General features: G+C 33.7%; 1 protein-coding gene across 1 annotated transcript in view; it reads left to right on the top strand.

Moving 5' to 3' along the window:
• The first annotated feature begins 204 nt into the window (after nucleotides 1-204).
• LOC118194914 (uncharacterized) overlaps nucleotides 205-25,704 on the top strand; it is a 54,531-nt gene continuing 29,031 nt past the window's right edge. The window contains exon 1 of the mRNA XM_035366126.2: nucleotides 205-440. Coding sequence (XP_035222017.1) covers nucleotides 438-440 — 3 coding nt within the window. The 5' untranslated portion in view covers nucleotides 205-437. The remainder of the gene's footprint in view (nucleotides 441-25,704) is intronic.

Below are 25,704 nucleotides of genomic sequence, written 5' to 3'. Positions count from 1 at the left end.
CATTAAATAAAAATAACTAGCTCTAAATATAAATTTTGCCAGTCTGTTCACGTAATTCAATCACGCCAAGCAATATCTGAGTTCGCTTAGAGTATGACGACGCGGAAGCAGGTTGGTTGGTTTGGCGACGTTGATTTTCTGATTTGGCGATTTTGTACAGACAACATATACGAGCAACCCTAACGAGAAAGTTAAAGTGGCAGTTTTAAATACTGTGACTCCTCGAACGACAGAAGACGCATGAATCTCTTCTCTTTGGATAGCTGGAGTGGAAGCGGATATGCTATAGGTGCTGATGTGGGAATTTAGCATTGTACAAAACTTCACCTTTTGTTTATAGAGTTATTTTTGAAAACGCTCAATTGTTTTTACAGTGTAATAATATCGCGGAAGTTAAGAAATCTACCGACTGGAATCCATCTATCAGCTGATCAAATATGGTGAGTTTGTTTGTTCTTAAAAAATTGTTTTACCTGGAAGTATAATTATGCAGATGCTCTAATATTATTATAAACTGTTAATTAATTTCCTTTTAAAGTCAAAGAAACTCTATATAAGTGATTCTCAAACGGGTGGGAACTCATCCCGGGGGGGGGGGGGAGGAATTTCGGAGGAAATGCGGTCAGCTTTTTACTTACGTGTTAAGTATTTAGTTTTAATTTGTGAATATAATAAAACTGCCTTTATTCAAGTTTTTTGTATTTATCTCAACAAATTCTACGCTTTTGTTGTTTAATCTATAAAAAAAAATTTAAGAATTCATCTAAATCTAGATAAACATATATATTTATTTTTGCACTTTTGAAAAGGTTCTAGCCATAGTGAAAGGGGTGTATGGTGCAAAAATGTGCTGAGAACCCTGCTCTGTATAAAGTTACTCTATTAGTGATATGTAGAAAAAAAAAGTGAAATCCAGTATTTATCCCTTTAAATTTAATTCTGCATGTGCAGCAAATAAAATAGAAAAATAAAAGTTAAAAAGAAACTGAAAAGCTTTCAGATTTTATATTACGCCCGGGTGTATTCATACCCTACCTCACGCCCAAACGGGCTTCCCCCCCTCCATTTACAAATACGTACACTTTTCGAGAGTGTTTAAGCGAACGTCACTTTTTTTTTAAATATTTAAAAACAGCCTGTCTTTAGAGTCTCGCGACCTGGAGATAAATTGGGAATTCCATTTTAAATCGTGCAGATTGTTAAGGATTTACAGATTGATGAAATTAAGATGATAAAAAAAATTCTTTAACATTTTACCGAATGAAAACTCTGAGAATTGGCTATCCACAAAGTACATAAAAAATGAGTTAAACACCTTATGTTTCAAGCAATGGCAACACTTGCAAAGATGGCAAGGCTGCAACACATTACAGAGTAGTGTATTGTATTGCAGTGTTTCCAAACGTTTTGGAAAGACTTCGCTAAGGACGTCTGTAACTTTAGTTCTAAGTTTTGGAGTTACAATAGCTTCATAATTCTGCTTCTTGAGACATAATTCTGCTTCTTGAGACAGCACAATGGTTATCTAATAAAGATATAGTCTAAATACTTTTTACTACCAGTATAAATAATAATAATAAAACACGGCTTTAAGAATGTAAATTTAGGATTTTAGTATTATGATATTTATAGCGAACAGATTAGTTGCAATAACTGAATTAGTCATAACTTAGAAATATAATAAATCTCGAGATTTGAATTCCGTTCACGGACAATTGTTTGTTACCATTCCGTTACGCCGTAAACCTCAGCTGGACATAGACCAATGGATTCATTTCACATTTAATTTAATCTTCTTTATAGATGACATACGTGTCTACATTGTGTGGATTTGTGCTTATGAAGACATTTTTAGAGAACCCTGAAGTCGTGATATGGAGATGAGGAGGAACATGAAGTTTTTCAAATGTGCTAGATTCTTCAGAACTGAAAAGTGTTGCTAGATAGTGCTGATTTCGTTATAAATACATTATGCCGCTCAAGAAAAGATGGATCTACATCATTTTCTTCACTTTACTTTCCCTTTCTGCAATTTTATTTCCTGTCATTTTGGTGTATATCCTCCTTTTTGAAAGATTTTCCTGATTTGTTAATTTTTAAAAATTTAAGATTTTATTTTATGTCTTCTTTTACTTGATCAGATTCATATACGGGGTAAAGAAAGCGGCAGAGAAAATTCCTTTAAAAAATGCTAACAAAAGAAAGAAAGAAAATCTGAAAGATTACAGGTTTTATATTACTCCCAAAAGGAAGTTTTTGTAACGTTTCGTGTGTTACCTTTATTTATTAAATATCATGTTCTTCGCATTTAAACCGTAAAATTCAATTTAACAGCAATATCATAAAATATTTCAAAACAGCATATCTTTAGAATTTCCGATGCACAGTCTTGCGTGCTGGAAATAAAAACATTTTTTTCCGTACAGTATTGCCATTGCTCGCTTTTGAAATCGTTGAGTATGTTAATCAAAAATTCGTTAAAGTTTAAAAAATTGAAATAGAACAAATTCGAAAGCAAATTCAAAACTCAGTCTTCCAAGAGCCTCATGTTCGGTTGGAGAATCACGTTATTCAAATTTGGATGGCTATAGGTATCGTTGTTTCTTCACAATGCGAGAAACATTCATGCAGATTCTTCATTGTTTAGTTTCTTTAAATATAACACAGGGCGATAATATTTGGTGGCAACAGTTTAAAAAGTGAATCGATCCAAATGCCGATTTGAAATTAATAGCCTCACCGTTTTGCTAAAAATTTACTTTAAAACAAACAGAATACTATAAGGGCAGATATTAGCATTTAATCGTTTTTCATTTGTCTCTGACTCCATGATTCAGTACATCATATGCTTATTCTACATGGTTCATCAAGTTTTGAAAGTTTAAAAGCTAGTTTTGCTTATCCTCCTTATTTGCTCCACACTTACTTATGAGCAAAAAAAGTACATTTAGTTCTCAAAAAATGAAATATAATCTCTTATTTACGTTTAATAGTCAACAAATTATATTTACAAGCTAAAAATCTCTTGATTCTCATATTCACGATTTAATAATATTCAACAAACCCCTAGTATCTAAGGAGTTGATGTAGTTACTCATACAGCTACATTGTGGTGAAATTCACCTGAGCACTAAGTTATGATTTAGTTTCGTTTATTTGATTCTGGCCAAGCTCTCGAGAGCTATCTGCCTAAGGAGGAGGATGCTTTTATGGAGGGCCTGGAAACTGGCTCGTATGCACGTTACACATAGAAAGAATCACGAAAACTCCCATGTCGTTTTCGGCAGTCGTTCGACGGATTTCGAGACACAGACCGAACTACCAGCGTTCACCACTTGGCCGCTGATGAACTCGGGCCATAAATTTCAAATTGCATTCAAGATGTGTGTTTATAAATGAACTTGGTCAGTGCCGTTGAATTCAAACATATGAAAAATGTTCGGTTAGAATGTTTTGGTTGTGCGCAAATTTTCTTTTTTTCTTCTCCACTTCTCTACTAAACGAAACACGATTTTGCGTGTTCTACTATAATGCGTCATATTACTTTTTATTCGAGTCTGTTGCCATTCAGAAAAAAGCAATATAGTTACTATTCAAATTTCGTTTGTCTTTACTAATAAACTAACTAAGCTATTCAAAAGCAATCGATACAGTTCTTATGATTTTTTTTACAGTTTAATATGTTTGATTTAAATTAAAATGTTATTAATTCATGATATATCAAAGTTAAAAACATTAAATATTGTTACAGAATTATGTTACATATTTTTTCCGTTTTCAAATATACAGATGATATGTACGGTTCAATGTTAGTCTAAATGCATGTTCATCTAATATTCTGTAAAATATTTCGCTGTAGCACTTTGGCAATGTCTATTGATAATCTCTATTGATAAACCATATTAAACTTTAAATGAGCCCTTCTGAGCGACTGTTAAAAATCTAGATCTTTTCAGACTTATTTTTTAATTTAATTTTTTAGCCCAAAGGGGCGTTGGCCCAGAAGAGCACTTCTTCTCGAAACGGCCTTTTGCGTCGAATCACTTTTCAGATTGTTTCCACCAATTATTATCGTATTGTATTATATTTAAAGAAATTAAATAATGAAGAATTTGCATGAATGTATGCATTTTTTTCACATAGTGAAAAAACAACGGTACCTAGAGCCATCGAATTTTGAATAACGTAGTCTCCCACCCGAACATGGACACCTGGAATCCCGAATTTTAAATTTCGAATTTTGTTTATTGTGTGTTTCATATTTCGTAAAACTTTAATGAATTTTTTATTAGCAAACTCAATGATTTCAGAGCATGCTATCGCAACACTGTACGGAAAAACCTATTTATCTCCAGCCCTCGAAACTGTGTATTGGAAATTCTAAAGATAGGCTGTTTTAAAATATTTTTAGCGAAATGCTCTCGAAATGTGTATGTGTATGTAAATGAAGCAAAAGGCCCCTTTGGGCGTAATATAAAATGTTAAAGCTTTCAGATCTTTTATTTCTGTTTAAAAGTCTTCTGGACTATATTGCACGTCTTTAGCTTATAAACTGGTACTATTTTGATGCGATTGTTTTAAATTTTTATTTATTTTATATTTTTAAATATCGGTAGGGTTTTTTAAAATAATTTAGTAATGCTTTTATATTCTGGATTACATACAATACTAAATTACAATTGTGATAATTGTTAGATACTATGATAATTATAATATAATCTGTTGTTAACGCTATTGTTGCACACATTTTTCTTAAACAGTTTTGTTTTACACTTTTGGCTTGTGATGTTAGTTTTTCCTTCGTTCCACAGTAAACAAACTTAAGCTTTTTTTCTAGACAGGACCTGGTTAGTTCGTAGCCCACTTAAGCTCCATGTTTAACCGAAAACTGAATCTACTTCAGTCACAGGTTTTACATTAATATTATCTGTATAGCCAATGTCAGATAGTGCTTTTAATATGAGAGAAAAGTATTCTTCCCTCCGAAGGCATTAAAGCCAGTTGTGATTTCACGATGAGGATGCGCCGTGACGTTCAATGATCATACACAACTGTAGCTTTTTTTCCGCAACATAAATGCTAGAGCAAATAAAAAAACTTCATAGAGACTTTTGTATTTTTACTTTCTTGTTTTGTTCATGCACGTTTCCTTACCATTCATTTATAACGTTATTGAAGAAAATTTGGAGTATTGAATCATGGAAGCAGGATACCTTTTGATACAATGTGTTTTGGAAATTTAAAATTGCTGCACTAAAAACAGGTGCAGTCTTTCGCATTTCGGTAAATATCCTTGCAACGAGTATTCAAAATATTTATCTGCTGGTTTCTTTAAAATTTTACGAGTTTTGACCATGAATCAGCTTATAGCAGCGTAACTCGTAAATGCAGTTCTTTTCCTTTCAAACTCAAATTAGATTTCAGCACTAAATATGAAGTGTAAAGAACTGTGAAATATCAAACAGTGCGTAACAGTGTGAATGAGTTACGATTTCGGAGTTGAGCAGTGACTTGAGCTAACTCAAGTTCCAGGAAACGCGTTGCGAACTATGATGGATGAAGACTTGATAAAAAATTTCTGGTGTAAAATTACGATAAAGGAAGTGAGATAGAAACAATTCTAATGCGCGTGACTAATTAAATTATCGATTCTTTCTGTTATTTAACTGTTTAATGTGAAACTTCCAAAATTAATTCCAGAGAATCTCCAGCTTAAATTGTAGAGACATTAGGTTAGTTTTTGGAAGCAGGCAGGATGAAAAATTAGCAACGCCTTCGCCGGGAATCGAACCGCAGACCTCTCATTTACGCGCTGAGCGTGCAGACCACTACACCACGAAGGCTCGCTAAAAATGCAGTAGAAATCCCTTATAAAAGCAGATTTCAAAATTGTATTGTTACGTGCATACAGGTTCAGAATGTATTGAATGCACACAAAACCAATGAAAGCTTGATGAAATTTATTTTTTCAAAAACACTTTATACAGTTCTGGAACTATTCTCATGAACGTACTCGTACATCTCCTCTGGGTATAACAGAGCACAATAATAGTTATCTCTTCAAACTACTAAGAACTTTAAACACAAGGAAATGCAAAAAGCCTCAAATGTCCGTAAACTCGCATAGTCATCTCTCAATACTCTGAGGTCAGCTGAAAACGTTCCGAACTCCGTTTTTATGCCGCCATTATCGTGCTACCAGCCGTCCAGACGGTACAGTGGTTAACGGAACTTACTACGGTTCCAAAGGGCCCGGGTTCAAATCCCGGGAAAGGCATGGATGTTTGTATAGTATCTTAGCGGCATGGAAATACTCTAAATACATGGCGAGTCGGAAGTCCATTCGTGTGGTTAGGTGATATGGGAGAAGGATGGGAGACCCTCGGATCCCCCCCCCCGGTTGTTCTTCCTCAAAATTGGGGTGAAAGTAGAAGTGGAACCTTCTTGAGGCTCTGGCAAACATTCTTCCATGAAATACGCGGACAAGACAACAATATCGTGCTACCTGCACGATGTTTTCCGCTCTCTGAATTTAGTAGATCTAAAGTTAGTAGATCTAAAGTAGCAGTGAAAGCTTGAATTTCTGTCACGCGGTCCCGAATCGGGTGAGAATTGCAAGTGCTAAGGAATAAGACGGACCAGTTGTTTCTTGCGCATCAGCAGGTCATCTGCCTTGATGAGAAATTCCAAGTCCATCTTAAGTTGAAGGTAATACAATACAAGACATTTTAAAATTTAAAAATATTAATAAATGCAAAACAGAAATTCGATGGTTATTGTCAACAATGCTTTACTAAATACAGGCATAATTCCACAAAGTCATTATTAATATGCTAGAGACATTTCCTAGCACACACAGTACTAATTTGTCTGTGCTGTCATACGAATTTCTTAAGTTCCGATATTAATTCAATAAATATGAGATATTGGAAATGTAGATAAATAAGGACATGTGACCCATCAAAATGATCAGAAAAATAAGTTCTGGGTTATGGTATTAATTTACGAATTCACTGAAGCATTATTAAGTCAAAAAGGTCAGTCACTCTTACAGGTGGGGTAGTCAGTAATTTGCAGGTTTTTGATTGGCTCAGCTTCGGCTGGATATGCAAGAAAAAAATACAAGTTTAAAAAATCACGAAAGAGTGTAAAAAGTACATGAAAATTGCAGACACACTTAGAATCTTGAGCTAAACTTAACAAGCTGACGCTCTGTCTGATCTTAGATAGTTTTCTTCTGCCCGCCGAGAAATTTCTCGAATTTATTTCGATTGTACATTCGATTTCTCGAAATTCCTGGTAGGTGTACACAGTTACAGTTACATAGGGCCACATACGGGTACAGTTACATAGGAATCGGACCAGTTGTAGTTACTCAAAATGTCGTTAAATAGTCGTCAAGCTTGACAATTTTTGGCGATTTTTTGCCAAATTTTGTCCAACAATCCGTGGCCAAAACCAGCTTGGCATTTGCAAGATAGCCATTTACCTCAATGTTAAATGGACTTACCCCATATAACCCTATTGTTCCGGCAATGCTATACATTCTGAGGCATTTTATGTTACGTTATACAAGAGATAGTACAATTTACACATTATTTCACTAAAATTATATACTGTATACAAAATTGATAACAATATTAAGAAATCCTAAAATAGGTAATGAATAATCCGTTGTCAAATAAAGCAAGCAGTAAGAGTAATGAATAGTAAATTTTTAAATTTACGAACGATACCCCAAAATAACTGCAATTGTTCTAAAAGCAGTTATGTTATACTTTTTTTATACTTACATATTTTAGTTTCTTTTAAAGTGTTCTTCACAAGCATCGATATACTTTCTCATACCCTTTTTTTTTTCAGTCTCCTCTTCAGCATCAGAAATATGAAAACAATTCCAGAGTTCTTGACATGGAATGTTATTCAAGACAAGCCAATATTTTCTTAACCTCATTTTTTTTTTAATTCACTAAATTGCTTTTTGAGAGCTTTCTTTATCCGTGAAGTAGAAAAAATCGCACTGTGCAAGATTCGGTGAATGTTTGAAAAGCGCGTATTTTTATGCCTGCATTGCAAGTTTATACTCTAAATTTTAATTATATAATTAATTATTTTATGAGAAAACTGATACAAAGAATGGATGTTCTAAATAAATAGTGTTGAATGAATAATCGTATATGCATAATATTAGGTGACGCTGCAGTGAATCCAGCTTTGTGTATGATTTAAAGTCATGTAAACCTGATCCAAAATTTACATGCGAACATTAACATGATTGTGTAAAACTAATTCACTTTTATACATGTAAATAAGATGTCAAGATGTAATACGATGAAAAACATTTACAAATATTTAACTGCTGATGCTCATATAGATTGCTGAACTAAGCAATCCATATGAGCAATTTTTATATACGATTATAGCATATATACGATTTGAAGCATATTGTGTTTAAATAACTCTTTACGTTGATTAAATGTATTGTCTAATTCGAGGAATAAAAAGTAAAATAAAAGTAAAATGTACTAAGAAGTAAAAGAAATGTTATTGGTAAATTAATAAGCAATACATTTCTATAATTTCAAAAGGAAATTAAAGATCTTACATTCAAGGAGATATGCTAATACGAAATTGAAACTTAGATGTTTATTCATATTGTTAAAAAAAAACCTCGTGTGCATTTTGCGAAAGACGATCCAGATTCCTCGTCTGTAAGGAGCAAAAATAATATTCTGAACTGAACAGTTTTTGTTTTTAGAGAAGACATCTTAAATACACGGACTTATCATCTCTAGAGGCCTCAGAATTTTCCAGAGGTTTTATCAATAAAGTTTCCATCCATAAATATTCGTACTGTTTCCCTCAATTCGTATTCCTTTTGTTATTATGCTATAGAGTTTTTCTACCAATTCATAGAGTTTCTGTCTCTCTATAAAGTTTACACAGAGGGTTTTCTTTTTCTTCCATGGAGGTTTTGAAATTAATAAATATTCCTACTGTTTCCATCAATACGTTTTGCTTTTTTATTAAGCCAAAGAGTTTTTCTATGAATCCATAGAGTTTCTCTCTGTATAAAATGTATGCATAGAGGTTTTTTTCATGTAGGTTTTGAAATCTAGTATCTTCCTATCAAAGCTGCATTAATTTAAAGTTGAATTTTGCCTGATTTTAAATTAAAGCGATCTCATGGCCAGGGGATGGAAAACTGTCTATGCAGTGGTAATTTCTGAGGTTGCATGGATGTTTAATACTGTAGTAGTATAGCGTACTATATTGTAAAGACCACTATTTAAATATTTCTAATATCAAAGTATTTGAATACGTATATATATTATCGTATTTTAATGTACATTACATACGATAATATATATACATATTTAAACAATCGAATAATACATATATATACGATATAATACGTAAATCGCGATACAATACGTATATATACGATATAATACGTAAACGTCGATACAATACATATATACGTTATAATACGTAAATGTCGATACAATACGTATATTTACTTATATATTACGTACGTATATGTGCGATATAATACGTATTATATCAACATTTTAACCCTCTAACCTCTAAATATTTTTTGTGATATCTGTAAGAACGTATATATACGTGCATATATAATCCAGGTATAAAATACCAGGAGAATTTTTACATTAAAATCAAGAAAATAATTTTTTCTCATAGTAGTTTTGGGAAATGTGTGCTTTCTTAACGAAACCCTGGTCAGAGGGTTAATACGTATATTATTAAATGTATTAAAATATCAAATATTAAAATACGTTCAAATAAGCAAAAAATATGAAGTTCACCCAGTTTCGGAGGTATCTATTAGCAACCAGTATATCCTTTAAGGACATTTAACTATGTCTCACTTATTAAAAAAAATGCTTTAAAGCTTTGAAACTACTTCAGATAGAAGAAATTACAAGTTTAGAGGTCACTGTTTTCTTTTTAACAATTTTTTTTTAGAAAAGAACTTTACTTCAGTAAAAGTTCTTGAATAAAAAAAATAAAAAAATAGGTGTTAATGGGTTAACGGTTATTATCCATTGATGTCATAAATCTTACAAACGCTACAAAAATAATTATTTTAGTGCCTGTGAAGAATGTCGCACGATGAATTATGCATCTTCAAAAATAAGTGGCAGTTTTTCCTTTATTCAGAACAAGGTTAGGTGAGCTCTTTCGAGTTTTAAGCTATCATCTTCACAGCCTTGATCCATTTAGCTGACAGGCCTCTGATCCTAAGTTCACTCAACACGTTGTGCTGCTAATAAGGAAAAGACTCCTTTCGAAACGAACCCTCGAGCATTGAGCAGTAACAATATTAAGTTAAGTAAAATCACTGAAGTGTAGTCTTCTTCGTTCAGATCCAGGGCTGGCTGAAGCCATAAGCGATACAGGCAGCTGCCTAAGGAGAAAATTTTCGGAACGCTCCATCTAAGTTTTTCTCGCAAGCGACAACTAAGTAAAAGTATATTTTGGTTTGAATTATTATATGTTTAATGTTTATGTCATGCAGATAGCTAACTGTATCGATCGCCTAGAATGCCGAAAATGCTGGAGAGGGGCCTGTTTACATCTGCAGAATTAAAAAGAGGGTGAATTCGCCTGACATTTCATACCTGAGTTACACTGTAGAGTCATTAGGTTACAGTCAAAAGTCTTTAATCCGGACTCGTCGGGACTTCAGCGATTCCGGATTATAGATCATCAATTTAAATCTGGTACGATTTCATGCAGAAATTATAAAATTAAAAGTATGAAACCGTAATATGAAATAAAGAGCAATTATTATCTAAAGGGTATCAAAATTTACAAAAAAAAAAAAAAAAAGGCTTAATATTTATTTGTTTACTTTATTAAACATTTTTTTCAACGCGCACATGCGTAAAGCATACATTACGCATAGTCGAAATTAGAAAATTGCAACCAGAAAACTATTTAATGTGTATTCGTGATATTTATAATGACGAGGAATTTGATTTAAATCATATCAAAGACAAAGTACATCGAGATGAAATATTACATTTAGTAAGGAATTATAAGCCGAATAAAATAAAAACATCTGCCCTGAAGATAAAAATTGTGCTGATAGATCAACTTCCAGTTCATTGCGCGCCGCGACGTCCCCCCCCCGCAGAGCAGCGTGAAATTGATAAACAGATTTCGGAATGGTTAGAGAAACAAAGGATATGCCTTTATCCATTTTTTCCAGAAATTCCACTTTTGTTCGATGGACATCCGAACATGCTTTTGCTTTGTAGATCCTTTGGCAGCTCCAGCCTCGGAAATTCTTTTTGACATAATCGAAAGTTCAAGCTTACTTTAACAAAATTGCTCTAACAGTCTGCAAAAAATAATAAGCCGGATCCAATTCGAAGATTAAGGAACAACGCAATCTGCAACATTAACTAAAATAGATAATTAGATAATTTTAGCTTGGCTTATACCGTCCGTTATACATTAAAAGCGCATGCGTAAACGTTTTATGCGCATGCGTAAACACATTATGCGTTTACGCATGCACAGAAAGTTTGTAGCTTTGAGGTCCGGATTATAGATCATTCCGGATTATGGACGTCCGGATTAAAGACTTTTAACTGTATTTTGAAGCAGGAGACGTGAAAATATGCAATGCCACTGCCGAGCCTCGAACCCTGGAGCTCTCGATTACGCATCGAGTATACTTCCAATTTCACCGCGAAAAAAGGCGAAAGAAAGTATAAAATACCTTATATACTTCTTCTAAAGGGTGACTGGGTATTAGGGGACCTAATCTTCAAATCCTGGTGATGACGAATTATCGTCCACTCTCTTTCTTAGTTTTGTTTAGGTACATCTTTTTTTAACCACCTAATTTCCTTCATATGGAGTTAAAAATCAAAAATATAGGTGCAGGTTGAAGCACGGCCGGCACCTGTACATCCGAATAGGCATATTAAGTATCGCTGAGATTTGCTGACCTTTAAATTCCTCCCCGTACCCTCAGAATTGTATAGGGAGGTTGTCCGAAGGTCTTATACACCTCTTCCTCTACTACAACATCTCGAGATGGCATTAGCTTGCCATGTGTTTTGAGTGCTCCCTTGCCGCACAGATACTATATGTTTACAAAGATCCTCTCCTTCTCCGGGATTCGAGCCCGGACCCTTCAGTACGGCAGTCAGCGTCACTAACTACTATTACGTCTGGAAAGCAATTTGAAATATGGTTTGCTACTTAAAATATATAAACAAGCTAATTGTGTAGAGACATTAGGTTATTTTAATCAGGAGACATGAAAAATGAGCAATGCCCTTGCTGTGACTCGAACCTCGGACCTCTCGAATACGCGCCGAGCGTGCTGACCATTACACAGCGAAGGCATGCTAAGAAGTGTGATAAATACTTTATATACTTCTTCTTTTTAAAGAACGACTGGGAATAAGGGGGCATAATCTCCTGATCCTGGTGGTGAAAAATTATCAACTTACACCTTTTTTTAGTTCGCTTACCAATATAAAAACATTAGGTTATTTCGAAGAAGGAGACATGAGCAATGCTCTCACCGGGACTCGAACCACGGACCTCTCGAATATGCGCCGAGTGTGCTGGCCATTACACCACGAAGGCGTTCTAAGGAGACGAGAGAAATACCTTATAATTGTACTAAATTAAATGTCATCATGCAATTACTTAAAAATGTATTTTTGTAGGCCAGTGAAATAAAATATTTAATTTGTGCTAATTTTATAAAAACAAACTTTATTTTACAGTTTAAATTACAGTAAATTGAAAATTTAAGAAGTCTATAAATAGATGCTCGTAAGAAGGTTTTCCACTTTTAGCTTAGAAATGCATTTCTGATTATTTGTATAATTAAAGAACATAATTGTAAAAATACACTGCAGTACTACTAACTTCCAAATTCATAATGTTTTAATACCTGAATCTTCAAGTTGTGTTGTGGTGTTCGTAACAAAAGACGTGTCATTAAAAGCAGTTTTATGATCTGTGTCAAGTGGTTTTCAAAGCATTTCATTTACCATTTAACTGGACGGAACTGACTATGACACTTTATATTCTCGAAAAGGAGTAATTATTTTCTTGAATAGAACATTTGCGGTAATGAACATCAATGTCAGACTTGCTTTTTAAGATACTTCACTGAAATGACTGCTAGCCTTTCTTCAGAACTTCAAAGAGTGAGTTAGTTGCTATAGAATTTATTCACGAAGCAAAACTACTGTGTTAATTTTAACAGTAGAGATGTTCTACTATTCTCATTATTCTTACGTACACTTTACAGAGTAATCTTGCAACGTTCTTTGTATTTAGATCTGAGGATGCTGCTTTTAAGCTTTAACAGTTTCTTACTGTTCAACTTTACATATCGGTTTGTTTGTTGGTAATTTTAATTATCCAAAGCAAGGATAAATTTATTGCATTCCAGAGTATAGCATTTATTTAAATTTATTAAAAAAAATGGCTTCAAATTTTATTCTTTGCATCACTTTTTGAAAGTAGTGAATTCTGCAACGATTAAAAACTCTTAAAACTTTATTGTAATATAAGCATAAAAGGTATATATATAATTGAAAACGTAAAGCAGACACATAGGGGTAGAAGATATAAGAAAAGTGTATGTAGCTTTTCAAAAGCATTATGACACATGATAAGGTAAATATTTAATCAAAATTCTGTATAAGGCATTTCTCCCGTCTTCTTAGCAGAACTTTTTGAAATATTATAGCTGGGATTAGGCTCATTCTTGCTGCAGGCACTGGTTCTGGGAGAATTTGGTAGCCTTATAATGGTCACTATCCAGCTAATGATAGTATATCGGTCACGTTCTGTCACAATTTGTTTTGTCGGGGAAGACTTTCCATGAATCTTTGCAACATTACAGTCAAAATGTGGCACCATTTGTGCTTTAGAGCAGCTGATTTCTCAACCGCTGATTTTGGGAGAATGAGGTAGAAGGTAGATTCATAATGCCTAGAAGATTTATAATGTTCTTTTATGGCCATCTCATTGAAGCATACAATTGTAGGCTTTGGTATAAAAAGAAGAGTTCGTCATGTTTATCAATATATCAACTCATAACGGACTCTTCTTTTGAAATATGCACCATAGAATTTATCAAAAATATTTAAGTAATTCCTGAGAATTCGTAACTTGCTCGGCAGAAATTAAAAGTCTCTGTCTTTTCCACGAGAAACAATCCATAGCATATTTAAATTCTTGAAATTGTAAGTTGACGGAATACAATCAGGTATGTAGCGCTTGCATGGTATTCTTGGTATATGTCATCACTCTACTTAAAACTTTCCCTTTCCTCCAAGGTCTAACTTTGACGAGATTTGCACGTTTTACTTTATTGTTCTGAAAAGGCAGCTATCCTATGTATTGAGAGCTTATTAAGAATTTATTTTTGATAACTGGCTTTAAGGCACTATCTTACCTACGGTAATTCATAAATTTTAACTTGCGCCGAACACTGCTAAAGGTAAATCCTGATGTACGTTAGAAATTCACTCTTTCTGGGAGTGGATATGAAATTAATTGCGTGTGGTCATTTTAAGTGACAAAAGGATCTAATATGTTAAATTAAAAGTACTTTGAATTATGTCTATTAAGTACAGAATGAAGGGCGGGGGTTATCTTTTCCCCTTCTTATTTTTTAAAATTCAATGGTGGGCATTTGCTTGTTCAGCAATGACCATTCCTAAGACCAAAAGTCATAGCCATTTTATTGTGGAGGCACCTAATAGGCGGCTACCGTTGTCTCCTATGAAGGGACGGACAGTTACACCCTCCCTTTTCCTGGATTCGAACCCGGCCTCTTCGGTACCGCAGTAGGTTCTCCTAACCATTATACGGTCTGTGCAGCCTGTTACTAGTTGTGAAAACTGTAAGGAATAATTTACCTAATCTATTAGTGAATAACTGTAATAAAAAACATTTTTACAGCTGCTAAGTGACAAATACTTGCTATACTTAAAAAATGTAAAAATACTTAAAGTAAAAATTCAATTTATCTGGGATGACTGGGTACGACACAGGAATATTTGTTTTAAAATTCATTTTTAACTCCTCCCAGATAAGCTGAATTTGGGCTATTGTAATGCAAACGTTTCAGAAAAGTCCCTGATATTTACACTTTTGGTTCATCGAGCTCTTCTTTTTATTATAAACTGAAAATTCTTGTACCTAAAAGGAATATAGTGGGTATGGCAGTACATTCCATCCAAGCTGTAGAAGGTTTTAGCGAATTACCAAACTTGCCTAGCATTATCTTGGTGGAACACTACACCTGTTCTATTGATCAGTTCTGGTCTTTTATGTTTAAGTGAATCATTCAAATTTGTCCAGCTAATGACAGCTCTTGTGTTTAACATTGTTGTAGACAACCCATTTTTCGTCTCCAGTGATGATACGCTTCAAAAATAGATCATTTGCTTGATGTTACAGAAGCAAATTACAAACGCCAATGCGATTAAACATAGGCATTTCAAATGATAATGAATGGTCGAATTCGATAAATTTAGTCTATCAGCGATCTCACGTGTTGTTATTCGCCAGTTTCCATCAATTAATGCCTTTATTGTGTCTTCGTCAGCTTTAACTGGCCTTCCAGAACGTGGTGCATCTTCAAGGTCGAAACTGCCAGATCGAAATTTTGCAAACCAGTTTTGGCACTGGCTTTCGGTCAAGACAATTTTCTCCAAGCACATCGGATAATTTTTTTCTAGTTTGAACAGCATTTTTACCTTTCCGATAGTAAAAAAGTAAAATATGCGGAAAATGCTGCTTTTCACTTTCCATATTTGAAAAGCCAGCAAACAAAAACTATTGCTTAGAATCAATCAAACTTTTTTACAAGCAAGTCTTGCTATATCAGCTATCAAAATGTATAATGATTATGCGGCTTAAGTGTTAAGTGTGAAGTTGACTGTAAAAAATACAGTCGAGAAAAATCGAAATTAATTTCCGAACAATCCAATAGATACCGTGGTTTTTGGCATACGGTATTTAATAGCTAAGTCCCGGATATGCATGCCATTCTTCGTATTTTTTAACAATCTCTTGTCATCTCTTTGGTGACATTATTTCCTATCCGACAACTTTCTTCGTTGCTTGACTCTTTTCATTAACTTCCCTAAAACACATTGTTAGTGTATTTACAAACCCTTTAAGCTAAAAAATACAAAATTGCTTAAAACATCATAGTTTACAGCGCGGGTTGTTTACTGAATGGTAGCAACAGGCATACTGCTGAACATGGGGGCAGTCGTATCATTCTTTCGAAAGAGGTCATCGAAACTCCAATCATATTCCAAACAGTATACCGAGCAAAAGTTTCTGCGAGCAAACAGGACGTATACATGTATAGTTACTTTTTAACTATTAGTTTGTGTTTTACTGTTTGTTTAAATGAATACTATTTAAGATCCTTTTTTTTTCTATTAAAAAAAATTCTAACTTTTAAAGAAAGCAATCATTACTATACAATAACATTCCTAGCTTTGTTTTTGTACTAAATGATCCTTAATGTAAAACTCGTTGTACTTTTAGTTACAGAGAAAGATAAATAACCATTCACAAGGTGGAAAGGGGTGAAAAATATTTCTAAAGAAACACTAACTTTATCTTATTGGCTCAAATATAAAAAACATCCCTTGTGCCACTCTAAAAACCGTAACCGGTTTATATACGTACCATAACATATAAAAATCTATTACAACTTATTGTTTACTCTTTTCTTTTTAATTTTACTTTAAGATGCATACGTATTTATTTTATCTTGAAATATGATGTCTGGATACTTAAACTATCATTTTTCTATAGCATCTACAATACATTAATTTCATATACACTCAAATCCATCACGACAGGCACCCAATTAATTGGCAACATCAAAACAACGGCATCTGAGTTTAGATTTAAATTTGAAATTTAGAGTAATAAGATAGATAAGTCTGTAATAGGCTAACAATCTTAAGACTTAAATTTTGAAAACATTTATGTTATGATTCTGGCGCCTAACATTTCAAGCCTCATTCCACCAGTCAATTAAGGAATTATCCAGAATACAAAGATGAACCACCGATCTCTTTTCCATGTGTAAGCTTTGAAAGATGTGTTCACGATTTTCAGAAATTATTCACACTGAAAGACGCCATATTTATTTTGTCTCTTTCCTGGAAAGGTATAAAGAACATTACTATAAGTCCCTTTTAGTGTAAATTGTGGTCTATGATCTTACTCGTAGATGACGAATCGAGTAACAGGGACTCTCTTGGTTTTAAAATACGTCTGGCGCTCGCGTCAGATATCTTGAGTTTACTTAGATATTCGGAGAATATTAGTGCTTGTTAAGAGGAGGTGAAGGCTTGAATGAATGTAGACAATTCTGTTCCTGTGGCATTTTATTAGGATGAAGGTGAATTTATCAGACATGTACTGAGAAAGGAGGACGATAATGATGAGGAGGAGGATGAAGACAGCAAGCAGAGCAAGAAAGTTGCGTGAAAGTAAGCTGATGAAGAATTGCAGACTTTCATAAGATTTTTCGAGCAATGCTGATCTTTGTCCGTATATGTGCGAAGCTTCATTGTCTACCCAGAGAATTTTTAAAACTACGATGACAATCTTATAAGCAAGCAGACCTGCTAAGTTATATGTCGTCATAATAAGATATTCGTAATTTGCATGCGATAGTAAATGTTGTAATCTTAAAATGATGTTTAATATTATTTTTCTGAAATATAAAATTTTGTTACGTGTTTTAATTTTAAATTATCTGTACGATTTTCAGTATTATATGTTTAATTTTCGCGGATAGATTTAAAAAACACTAACGGCGGACTACGTATGCTGTAATTTCTTCAGATGGCATCACAAAACATGATCAAGTAAGTTCTAGAAATATATATTCAATTATCCGGAAAAAAACTGTTATCCGGAAACTGCGCAGCCTCATTTCCGCCAATTAAAAAGGGATTCTAATGGATATGAGACCATCCTGCAAACTATTCTTCTTAACAAGCACCAGTCAAAATTGAGAATTTCCTTATTTTCCAACTTAATGGTACTTTAATTTTACTTCAATACGGTATTTTATTTCAAAACGGTACTTTAATTTTACTAAAAAACCAATTTCTTTTTTAACATTATTTTTAGCCCATACGGCGTTAGCCCAGAAGGGCTATTAATTTCGTTTTGGGATTTTGCGGCGTTTCACTATAAACTTTTCAAATTGTTGCCACCAAGTATAATCGCCCTGTGTTATATTTTAAGAAATTAAATAATGAAGAATTTACATACATGTATGCATGTTTCCCACATTGTGATAAAATAACGGTACCTAGAGCCATCAAATTTTGAATAACGTACGTCTCCACCCGAATATGGGCATCTGGAAGCCCAAATTTAGAATTTGGAATTTGTTTTGTTATCTACTTCATATTTGGTAAAGCATTTATGAGTTTTCAATTAAGAAACTCAACGATTTCAAAGAGAGCAATGGCAACACTGTACGGGAAAAAAAATTATCTTCAGCGTGAGATTGTACATATAAATGCAAATATATACTCTTTTTTAATTATTTAGTGATGTTGCTGTTGAATTAAATTTTATGTTTTAAGTGCGAAGAACATAATATTTAATAAATAAAGGTAATACGCAAAAACTTTAAAAAAAAAGGCCCTTTTAGGCGTAATACAAAATCTGAAAAACCTTCAGAATTTTTTTAAATTTGTTTCATTTTTAGTTTGAAATGTCTAGCAACTAATACATTGTTTTTACTTTAAAACATAAATTTTAGTTGTAGTCAGAGTCTGAACTGGTTTTTCCTGCTTAATAGAAATTTGCGGTTTATCAAGGTGTTCTCACAATAACTCTGTATAATTTTTCATTGTCTTCTAAGAGTTCATCATCAAGTTCTTAATGAGATTTTTGTAAGAAAGTTTGGGCAAGGAAGATTAATGAGATGCCTCCTTCCCACCTATTCTCTTAAAAATGTTTTTATTGTCATGCATGTTTGCAGTCCCTACAAGGTCTTCGTATAAAACAAAGGATTTCTAATCCATTCATTTTATGCCCCTAATCTAGACCCTAGACTTGCCTACTTTTACTCCTACTTTCTTTCCTTCAGTTTTCATTATAAACTTTTAATATTCAGAAAGCATCACCAAAAGAAAAAACAGCCTGATAAAAACCAGCTTGAATAACAATTTGACGGGAAAGGCGATGCATCTTAAAAGAAAAACAAGAACAAGGCCGTTTGGCCTAATTTTTGATGTATCTAGTGTTTTTCTTCAGGTGGACACAGGGTGGGGCATAGGCAGGGATGGGGCCGAGGCCAGGCACGGCTCAGTACGATGTTCCTGGAAGGGCGAGTCCATCTTGACCATCCCTCGCATCCATCGAGGTCATCTTCGCTTGAGCAGAGCGTCCTTGAATTCGATTAATTAAAATAAAATTTCGTCCGCTGCCGAATTTAAAGTTAGATCATGTCTGAATGTGAAAAAAATACAACCTTGTTAAAAATTGTTTATTGATATGTTTTTGCATATCGGGATATCCCCCCCCCAAATCTCGTTCTCAATTTTATGCTTGCCTTAATTTTTCTATCCGAGGACAGATTGGTCGGCACGTGTGGATTTGAGAGTTTTCAGTCGATGAATGTCATCGGGTATTGAAGAAATTTGTCAGGAAATGTTAATGGAATAAAAAAATGGCAGCTGCCAAAGGTGGTATAAAAGTTATTTATTGCTTGAAAGAGAAACCGATACCACATCACGTAGCCTTTCTTCGGGAAAAAAGGTAGCGTGGAATAATACATACTTTTACGCTTTTAATGTTGAAGAGCTCAAGATTAAACGGGGATATTAATATTGGTAAAACTGAGATTTTATATAGCCTCGTATTCAAACAAGAGAGATGAGAAAAATGAAAAATTGTGAGAAAAATGAAATAATTGTGAGAAAATGAAATAATCGAATTTAATTCTGTTCCAACGTAGAACAAATGTATATTGCTCAAATTTTACATTCCAGAAAAGCGACTCAGCTTTTTTCCCTCTTCGTACGAATTTAAATAAATCAAGATGTTGCCATTGCAATAATGATGATTGTTGATTTAAAACACAAAAACGCATACCTTTTATGATTTAGTAAAAAATCCTTCACATTTTATGCTATTCATGTAAAACTTTTGTTTCCTTTTATGTTTCTAAGGAAAGTTGAAGTCATTTAATTTGCAAATATTATTACTATTAATTTCATTCTAAATAAGTGAAGTATTGCAATATGAATTTAAAACCATTCAGACAAAATTCCATTTAATTTCGCTGAATTTTGAGCAACTGCGCAAATTACCACCGCGCAAGTTTTTGCAAGGAAAATGCAAGCTAACGCCTAGTGAAGTGAGATACAACATTTTTATATTACACGGAAATATACGTTTTATGTTGCGTATTTATTACGTTGTGGAGAAAGTGGGTTATCAATGAATGAAAAGCAGAAGAGATGAAAGTAATTATAAAGACTCGTAAGGTTTATCCTACGTTATCTAACAGTTAATTTTTAGTTAGTGTAACTTTCCTGTCCATTCTTAATTTCAGCTTACGACTTCCGACCAGAACGTATTTTCAGAATCGCAGTCAAATGCAAATAAGGAGAAGGAGTACTTAACTTTGAAATTCTACTGACTTCGTTAGAGAGCCAAAGATTCTGAGCCGCGCGCTTTCGACTTTTCTCTCTCTTAAGCTATTATTACGCTCGGCCGTCCTTTAAGCCATTGATAGCTTCGCCGTTAGTTCGCATTAAAGGGCCAACTCTGATAGAATCTTCATAGCTTCGGCTGTATCTTTTTAGTTAAGTTTAGTTAAGTTTTGCTTCTTAGTATTGCTGAGTTCAAGCCCAAGTGGAGGGTTTAATGTAAACTCCAAGAATGAGCCGTCTGGTAATAAATTTTGAATAATAAAGGATATTTAACCATTCTTGCGTTCTGCTCTCTGTTCCCTGAACTAAGCAATTATTCGCTTACCATTTCTTAAGGTTCCTCATTCTTAGTTGTAACTTAGTTGTCAAAGGTTTGGAATCTTACAAGACATCTTAATTTTGTTTTCAGTTGCAAAAATGTTGTGCATGACTGTTACAGTTTTTAAAACCATTAAGAATGCTCCCATTGCCGTTGCTAGAACTGTGGGCTTGTGTTTATTATTTTCAGAGCATATTATTTATGTGCGTCAAGCTTGACAGGAGAATAACCAAAATGCATATTTGTTAAAAGAATTCATGATCTGCTTGTGGGTGAATTTACATTTCTGCTTCCATATTTCTCCCTAGATGTACTTCTCTAAACTGACGTAAAGGCTTGCCTCAGGTTTAAAACTTAAAAAGGTCTAAAATTTATGCAAATTTTGTAATTAAAACATTTCATGTTCGACTGATTTTATTTCCTCAAAAGGACATTAGTCGGAATGGGCCAGTAGTCTCGAAAGGGGATTTCGCGTCGTCCACTATAAATGGCCAATCACTTTTCGAACTGTTGCAACTAAATATTCTTTGTACTTTTTTTTAAGAAATTAAAATAATGAGGAGTTTGCATGCATGTATGTTTCTCGCATTGTGGAAAAACAATGGTGCCTAGAAAGTGGTGATAGAGAGTGCCTAGAGATGGCGCCTAGAGCCATAAAAGTTTGAATAACGTAGTCCTCCACCCGAACATGTGCACCTGAAAGTCGAATTTTTAATTTTGCATTTTATGTTTCATATTTTGTGAACTTGAATGAATTTTTGATTAACAAACTCAACGATCTGAAAGAGAGCAACACTATATGGAATAAAACAATTTTATCTCCAGCGCTCGAGACTGTCTATTGAAAATTTTAAAGATATGTAGCTTTTACATATTTTGTGATTTTGCAGTAGAACTGAATTTTATGTAACGTAAGTGCGTAAAACATATTTAATAAATAAAGTCAACAGACAAAACGGTAATAATAACAACATGCACAAAAATGATGAAATCTGAAAGCTTTCAAATGTTTTTTTTTTTTTTTAATCTTTTAACTCCCAAACGGGCGTTTTTCTCATTTGCCGATACATACACATTTTGAGAGCATTTGGGCTAACGCCACATTGTGCTAAAGCATTTAAAAACAGCATGTCTTTAAAATTTCCGATAGACAGCCTCACGCGCTGGAGATAAAAATGTTTTATTCCCTACAGTGTTGCCACTGCTCGCTTTGAAAATTGTTGAATTTCTTAATCAAAAATTCGTTAAAGTTTTACAAAATATGAAGTAGACAATAAAACAAATTCCAAATTCAGACTTCCGGTTGTCCATGGTTCAGGTGGAGGGTTATTATTATTTAAAATTTGATGACTCTAGGTACCGTTGTTTTTTCACAACCGGAGAAACATACATACATTCATGTAGATTCTTCATTATTAAGTTTCTTTAAATATAATACAGAGTGATAAAATTTTGTGGCAACTATTTGAAAAGTGAGTCAGTGCTTTTTGTGATTCAACGCAAAATTCCGTTTTGAGACTAATAGCCCTTCTGGCATAACGCCCATTTTTTGGCCCTAAAAATTTGTTTTGAGAGTCATCTTGCTAAGGAAACTGAACACTAATATGATAAGCTGAGAAAACGACTGAAAAAAATAGAAAATCGCATGGCAACATTTAACACAGCATCGTTAATTCTAAGCATATGCTGCTATGTTGCTTTTAAAATTTTTGTAGTTTTTTTGTTGAATTTTATATGACGTAAGTGGGAAGACAATAAATGCTTAATAATAAAGCTAAAATGGCAAAAAGAAATGCGTTAGCAGAAATGAGTGCAACAGCAAACTGGTGAACTGCGAGCTTAAAAAACCCTAGCAAATCCTTTTGGCCGATCGTTAAAATCTGAGACCTTTCATATTTTTTTCTTTATTTTTAAAATTTTTCAGCCGCGACTGAGATGATATTTATAGAAGTAATCTCTGTCGCGATAAATTCTATTCTTAAGAGAATTTTAGACTTACAAACAATCTAAGATGAAGAACTTCACAAATTCAATGTTTTTTTCCTAAATTTCTCTCCGCTACGATGGTTTAGTATATTTTCTTTCCATGAGATGTCGGTCGTTCGGTTACAGTTATAATCAACGAATCGTAGAATTCTTGCCCAAACCAACCGATATCATTGACACTTCTCTCATTATAAGTCCGTAATGAAGCCGGTCGAGCGTATTTCCCTCTTGCAATACACCACTTCACGCTCTAGAAAAGGTATTCAAGTTCACGTTTCTATCTGCATATTGAAGACCGTCTGCTATTCAAAGATATAGCAATTATGATGATTATTACAGTGTGAGGTGATCAGACTTCCCAAATTCTGTCCTGAAAAAAAGAACTTTAAATAAAACTTTAATTTTGTACGAATAATACCTTTTATTTCGAGTAGTTAACTTGGCAATCTTTATTCAGTGAACATTAGGAAAATAATTTACTTAACTGCTCAAGAAGCATTATGTTCTAAACGATTTAAGGCGTAACTTATTCACTTCATATATTTTCTTGATCATTGTTTTTTAAGTTTATTTTTTAAATCTACTGACTGGAACTTTTCGCGCAATTTAGAGAATTAAGTTGCATATTATAACCTTCAAAGTGCCAACATCTACAGCTGGGTGTTTTATGACTCCACGTATTTGCAACTGAAAATACAGATTCTGCCTCTACCCCTTTCAGTGTCTTCCGGTGAGCACTTGCAATTTAGTTATTAATATTACAGATTTGGAAAAAAATATGAATTCTCTATAAATCAGAAATGTCCAGGCTCATTTAGTTTCAATTTGATTTCCGAATTCTATTAAATTTTTAGTTGCTACAGATGTTTCAAAATACGCTATCTTAGTGGTATTCAAACTTTATGGCAGTGCAACCACATAAAAATGCAAACGAGACTATGTGTAGATAGCGTGATAAGAAACGAGAGATGCGTTTTATTAGTGATAGCGTTGAATTATTCTTTAAAAGAAAAGAAACAGTTATTACAGCAAATACATTTTATAAAGAATTCTTTGAGTCGTGGAATATGCCAGTTATGAAAAGTTAGTTTTTTATATTATTATCATGTTGCCAGATTTTACGTCGGCCAAACGATAAAATACGGAGCAGAGCCCAAAAAACAATTTGTTGACCTCAATCAGAGTGTCTACTCTTAGTTATATACCATAACTCCGATTTGCTTTGGTTTGGTTTATTTTAGGGATGCCTTCGTGGAGGAGTTTCTGAGAGGAACTGCCTCGTATACACGTTATACATGAGGAAAACCACGAAAGCAGCCAGCCCGTTCGCCGGGATTGAATTCCGGACCGAAATTCCGGTTTTCAGCGCCTTTACCGCTCTGCCGCTTGTGAATCTACCGTCGATTCGGAATTTTTAGGATTTTTATCCACCTTGAGACCACATTATAAATTTTCGCGCCCCCATCTGGGGTTGAGACCCTTAGTTTTAAATACTTGAATACCACTGAAATATCTTATCAAATAGCTCTCCTTTGTCAAAATATTGCCATTGAAAAGTTAATTTTTCTTCCATGCCACTCCCTTTTGCTACACTCTTCAATGCGATCAGTTTAAAATTCAGTAATTGGCTGAATTGCATGGTCCATTTTCCAAGCACTAAACGCATCGCAACCCCACAGAATCATTCTATTTATGAACGGTAGAAGTTCCTTAAAAATTTTATAGCACTAAAGATTACTCTATTTGAACTTATTTCCGTTCTGGCTGCTTAAAAATATCGCCATATTTCTATGAAATGGTGCTAGCAAAATTCAGTATTTATACAGTCCGTAAGTTTTAGTGGAAGCAGGATGTTTCATTAAATTCCGAGGTATACGATTGTTCTATGCATGTGATACAATATTGCCTCTGAAAAAAAAAATCGGGCCAGATACCACCTTTCTGGATACTGGATTGCTCCAAAATTTTGATTTATGGAAAAACGTAATATCTGCGAAGGATAACGAAATGATATATGCTTGTAAAATACCTCTTTCTTCAATGATTTTCTTTACGTGTTTATTACTAACACACAGCACAAATTATCTGCACTGACTTGAAATCTGAAGTTTAGAATAAAATCGAAAATGTCTGTTGTGATCTGTCTGAATAATGCGAGCGGTAACAGATACATTTTTAAATCTGCTATTTTCTATTAACTAAACTAGCTTTAATGAGACAGAATAATGAAATGCTTGCCCTCATGCAAAGATAACCATCACCGTCAGCATATTTCGTTAAGTGCACATCTGTATCGCCACCGAGGGAGTGGTTTCTAGAATGGACCAATGGGTTTCCAGTAATATTTCTGCCATTTCACTTGACCTTTGACGTGCTTTAAGCAAGATGGTTGAAAATGTTTTACCACGCAATTTCCTGTACAAAATAATTAAAATATCGTAGATTTTTTGTGAAAATTTTCGGCCTGACGTCAGTTTAAAAATAAGCGTAATTATATATGTAAACAGTGGAATTCCTAGCACTTTTTATTGCAGTCTACATGAAAAAGATGTTCTATAATAATAGCCAGTGCACAGTTTTATTCGAAAGAACTTTCCCAGTCTGCATTGCTATACATTTAGTGTATTGAATTACACATTAATAACTGTGCACTCTTAAATGTATTGCTCG

The sequence above is a fragment of the Stegodyphus dumicola genome, chromosome 6 (assembly GCF_044657685.1).
Source record: "Stegodyphus dumicola isolate Sdum_Otavi_A_Nest chromosome 6, ASM4465768v1".
NCBI classification, from domain to species: Eukaryota; Metazoa; Arthropoda; class Arachnida; order Araneae; family Eresidae; genus Stegodyphus; species Stegodyphus dumicola.
This window is presented reverse-complemented; position numbering and strand designations above follow the sequence as displayed.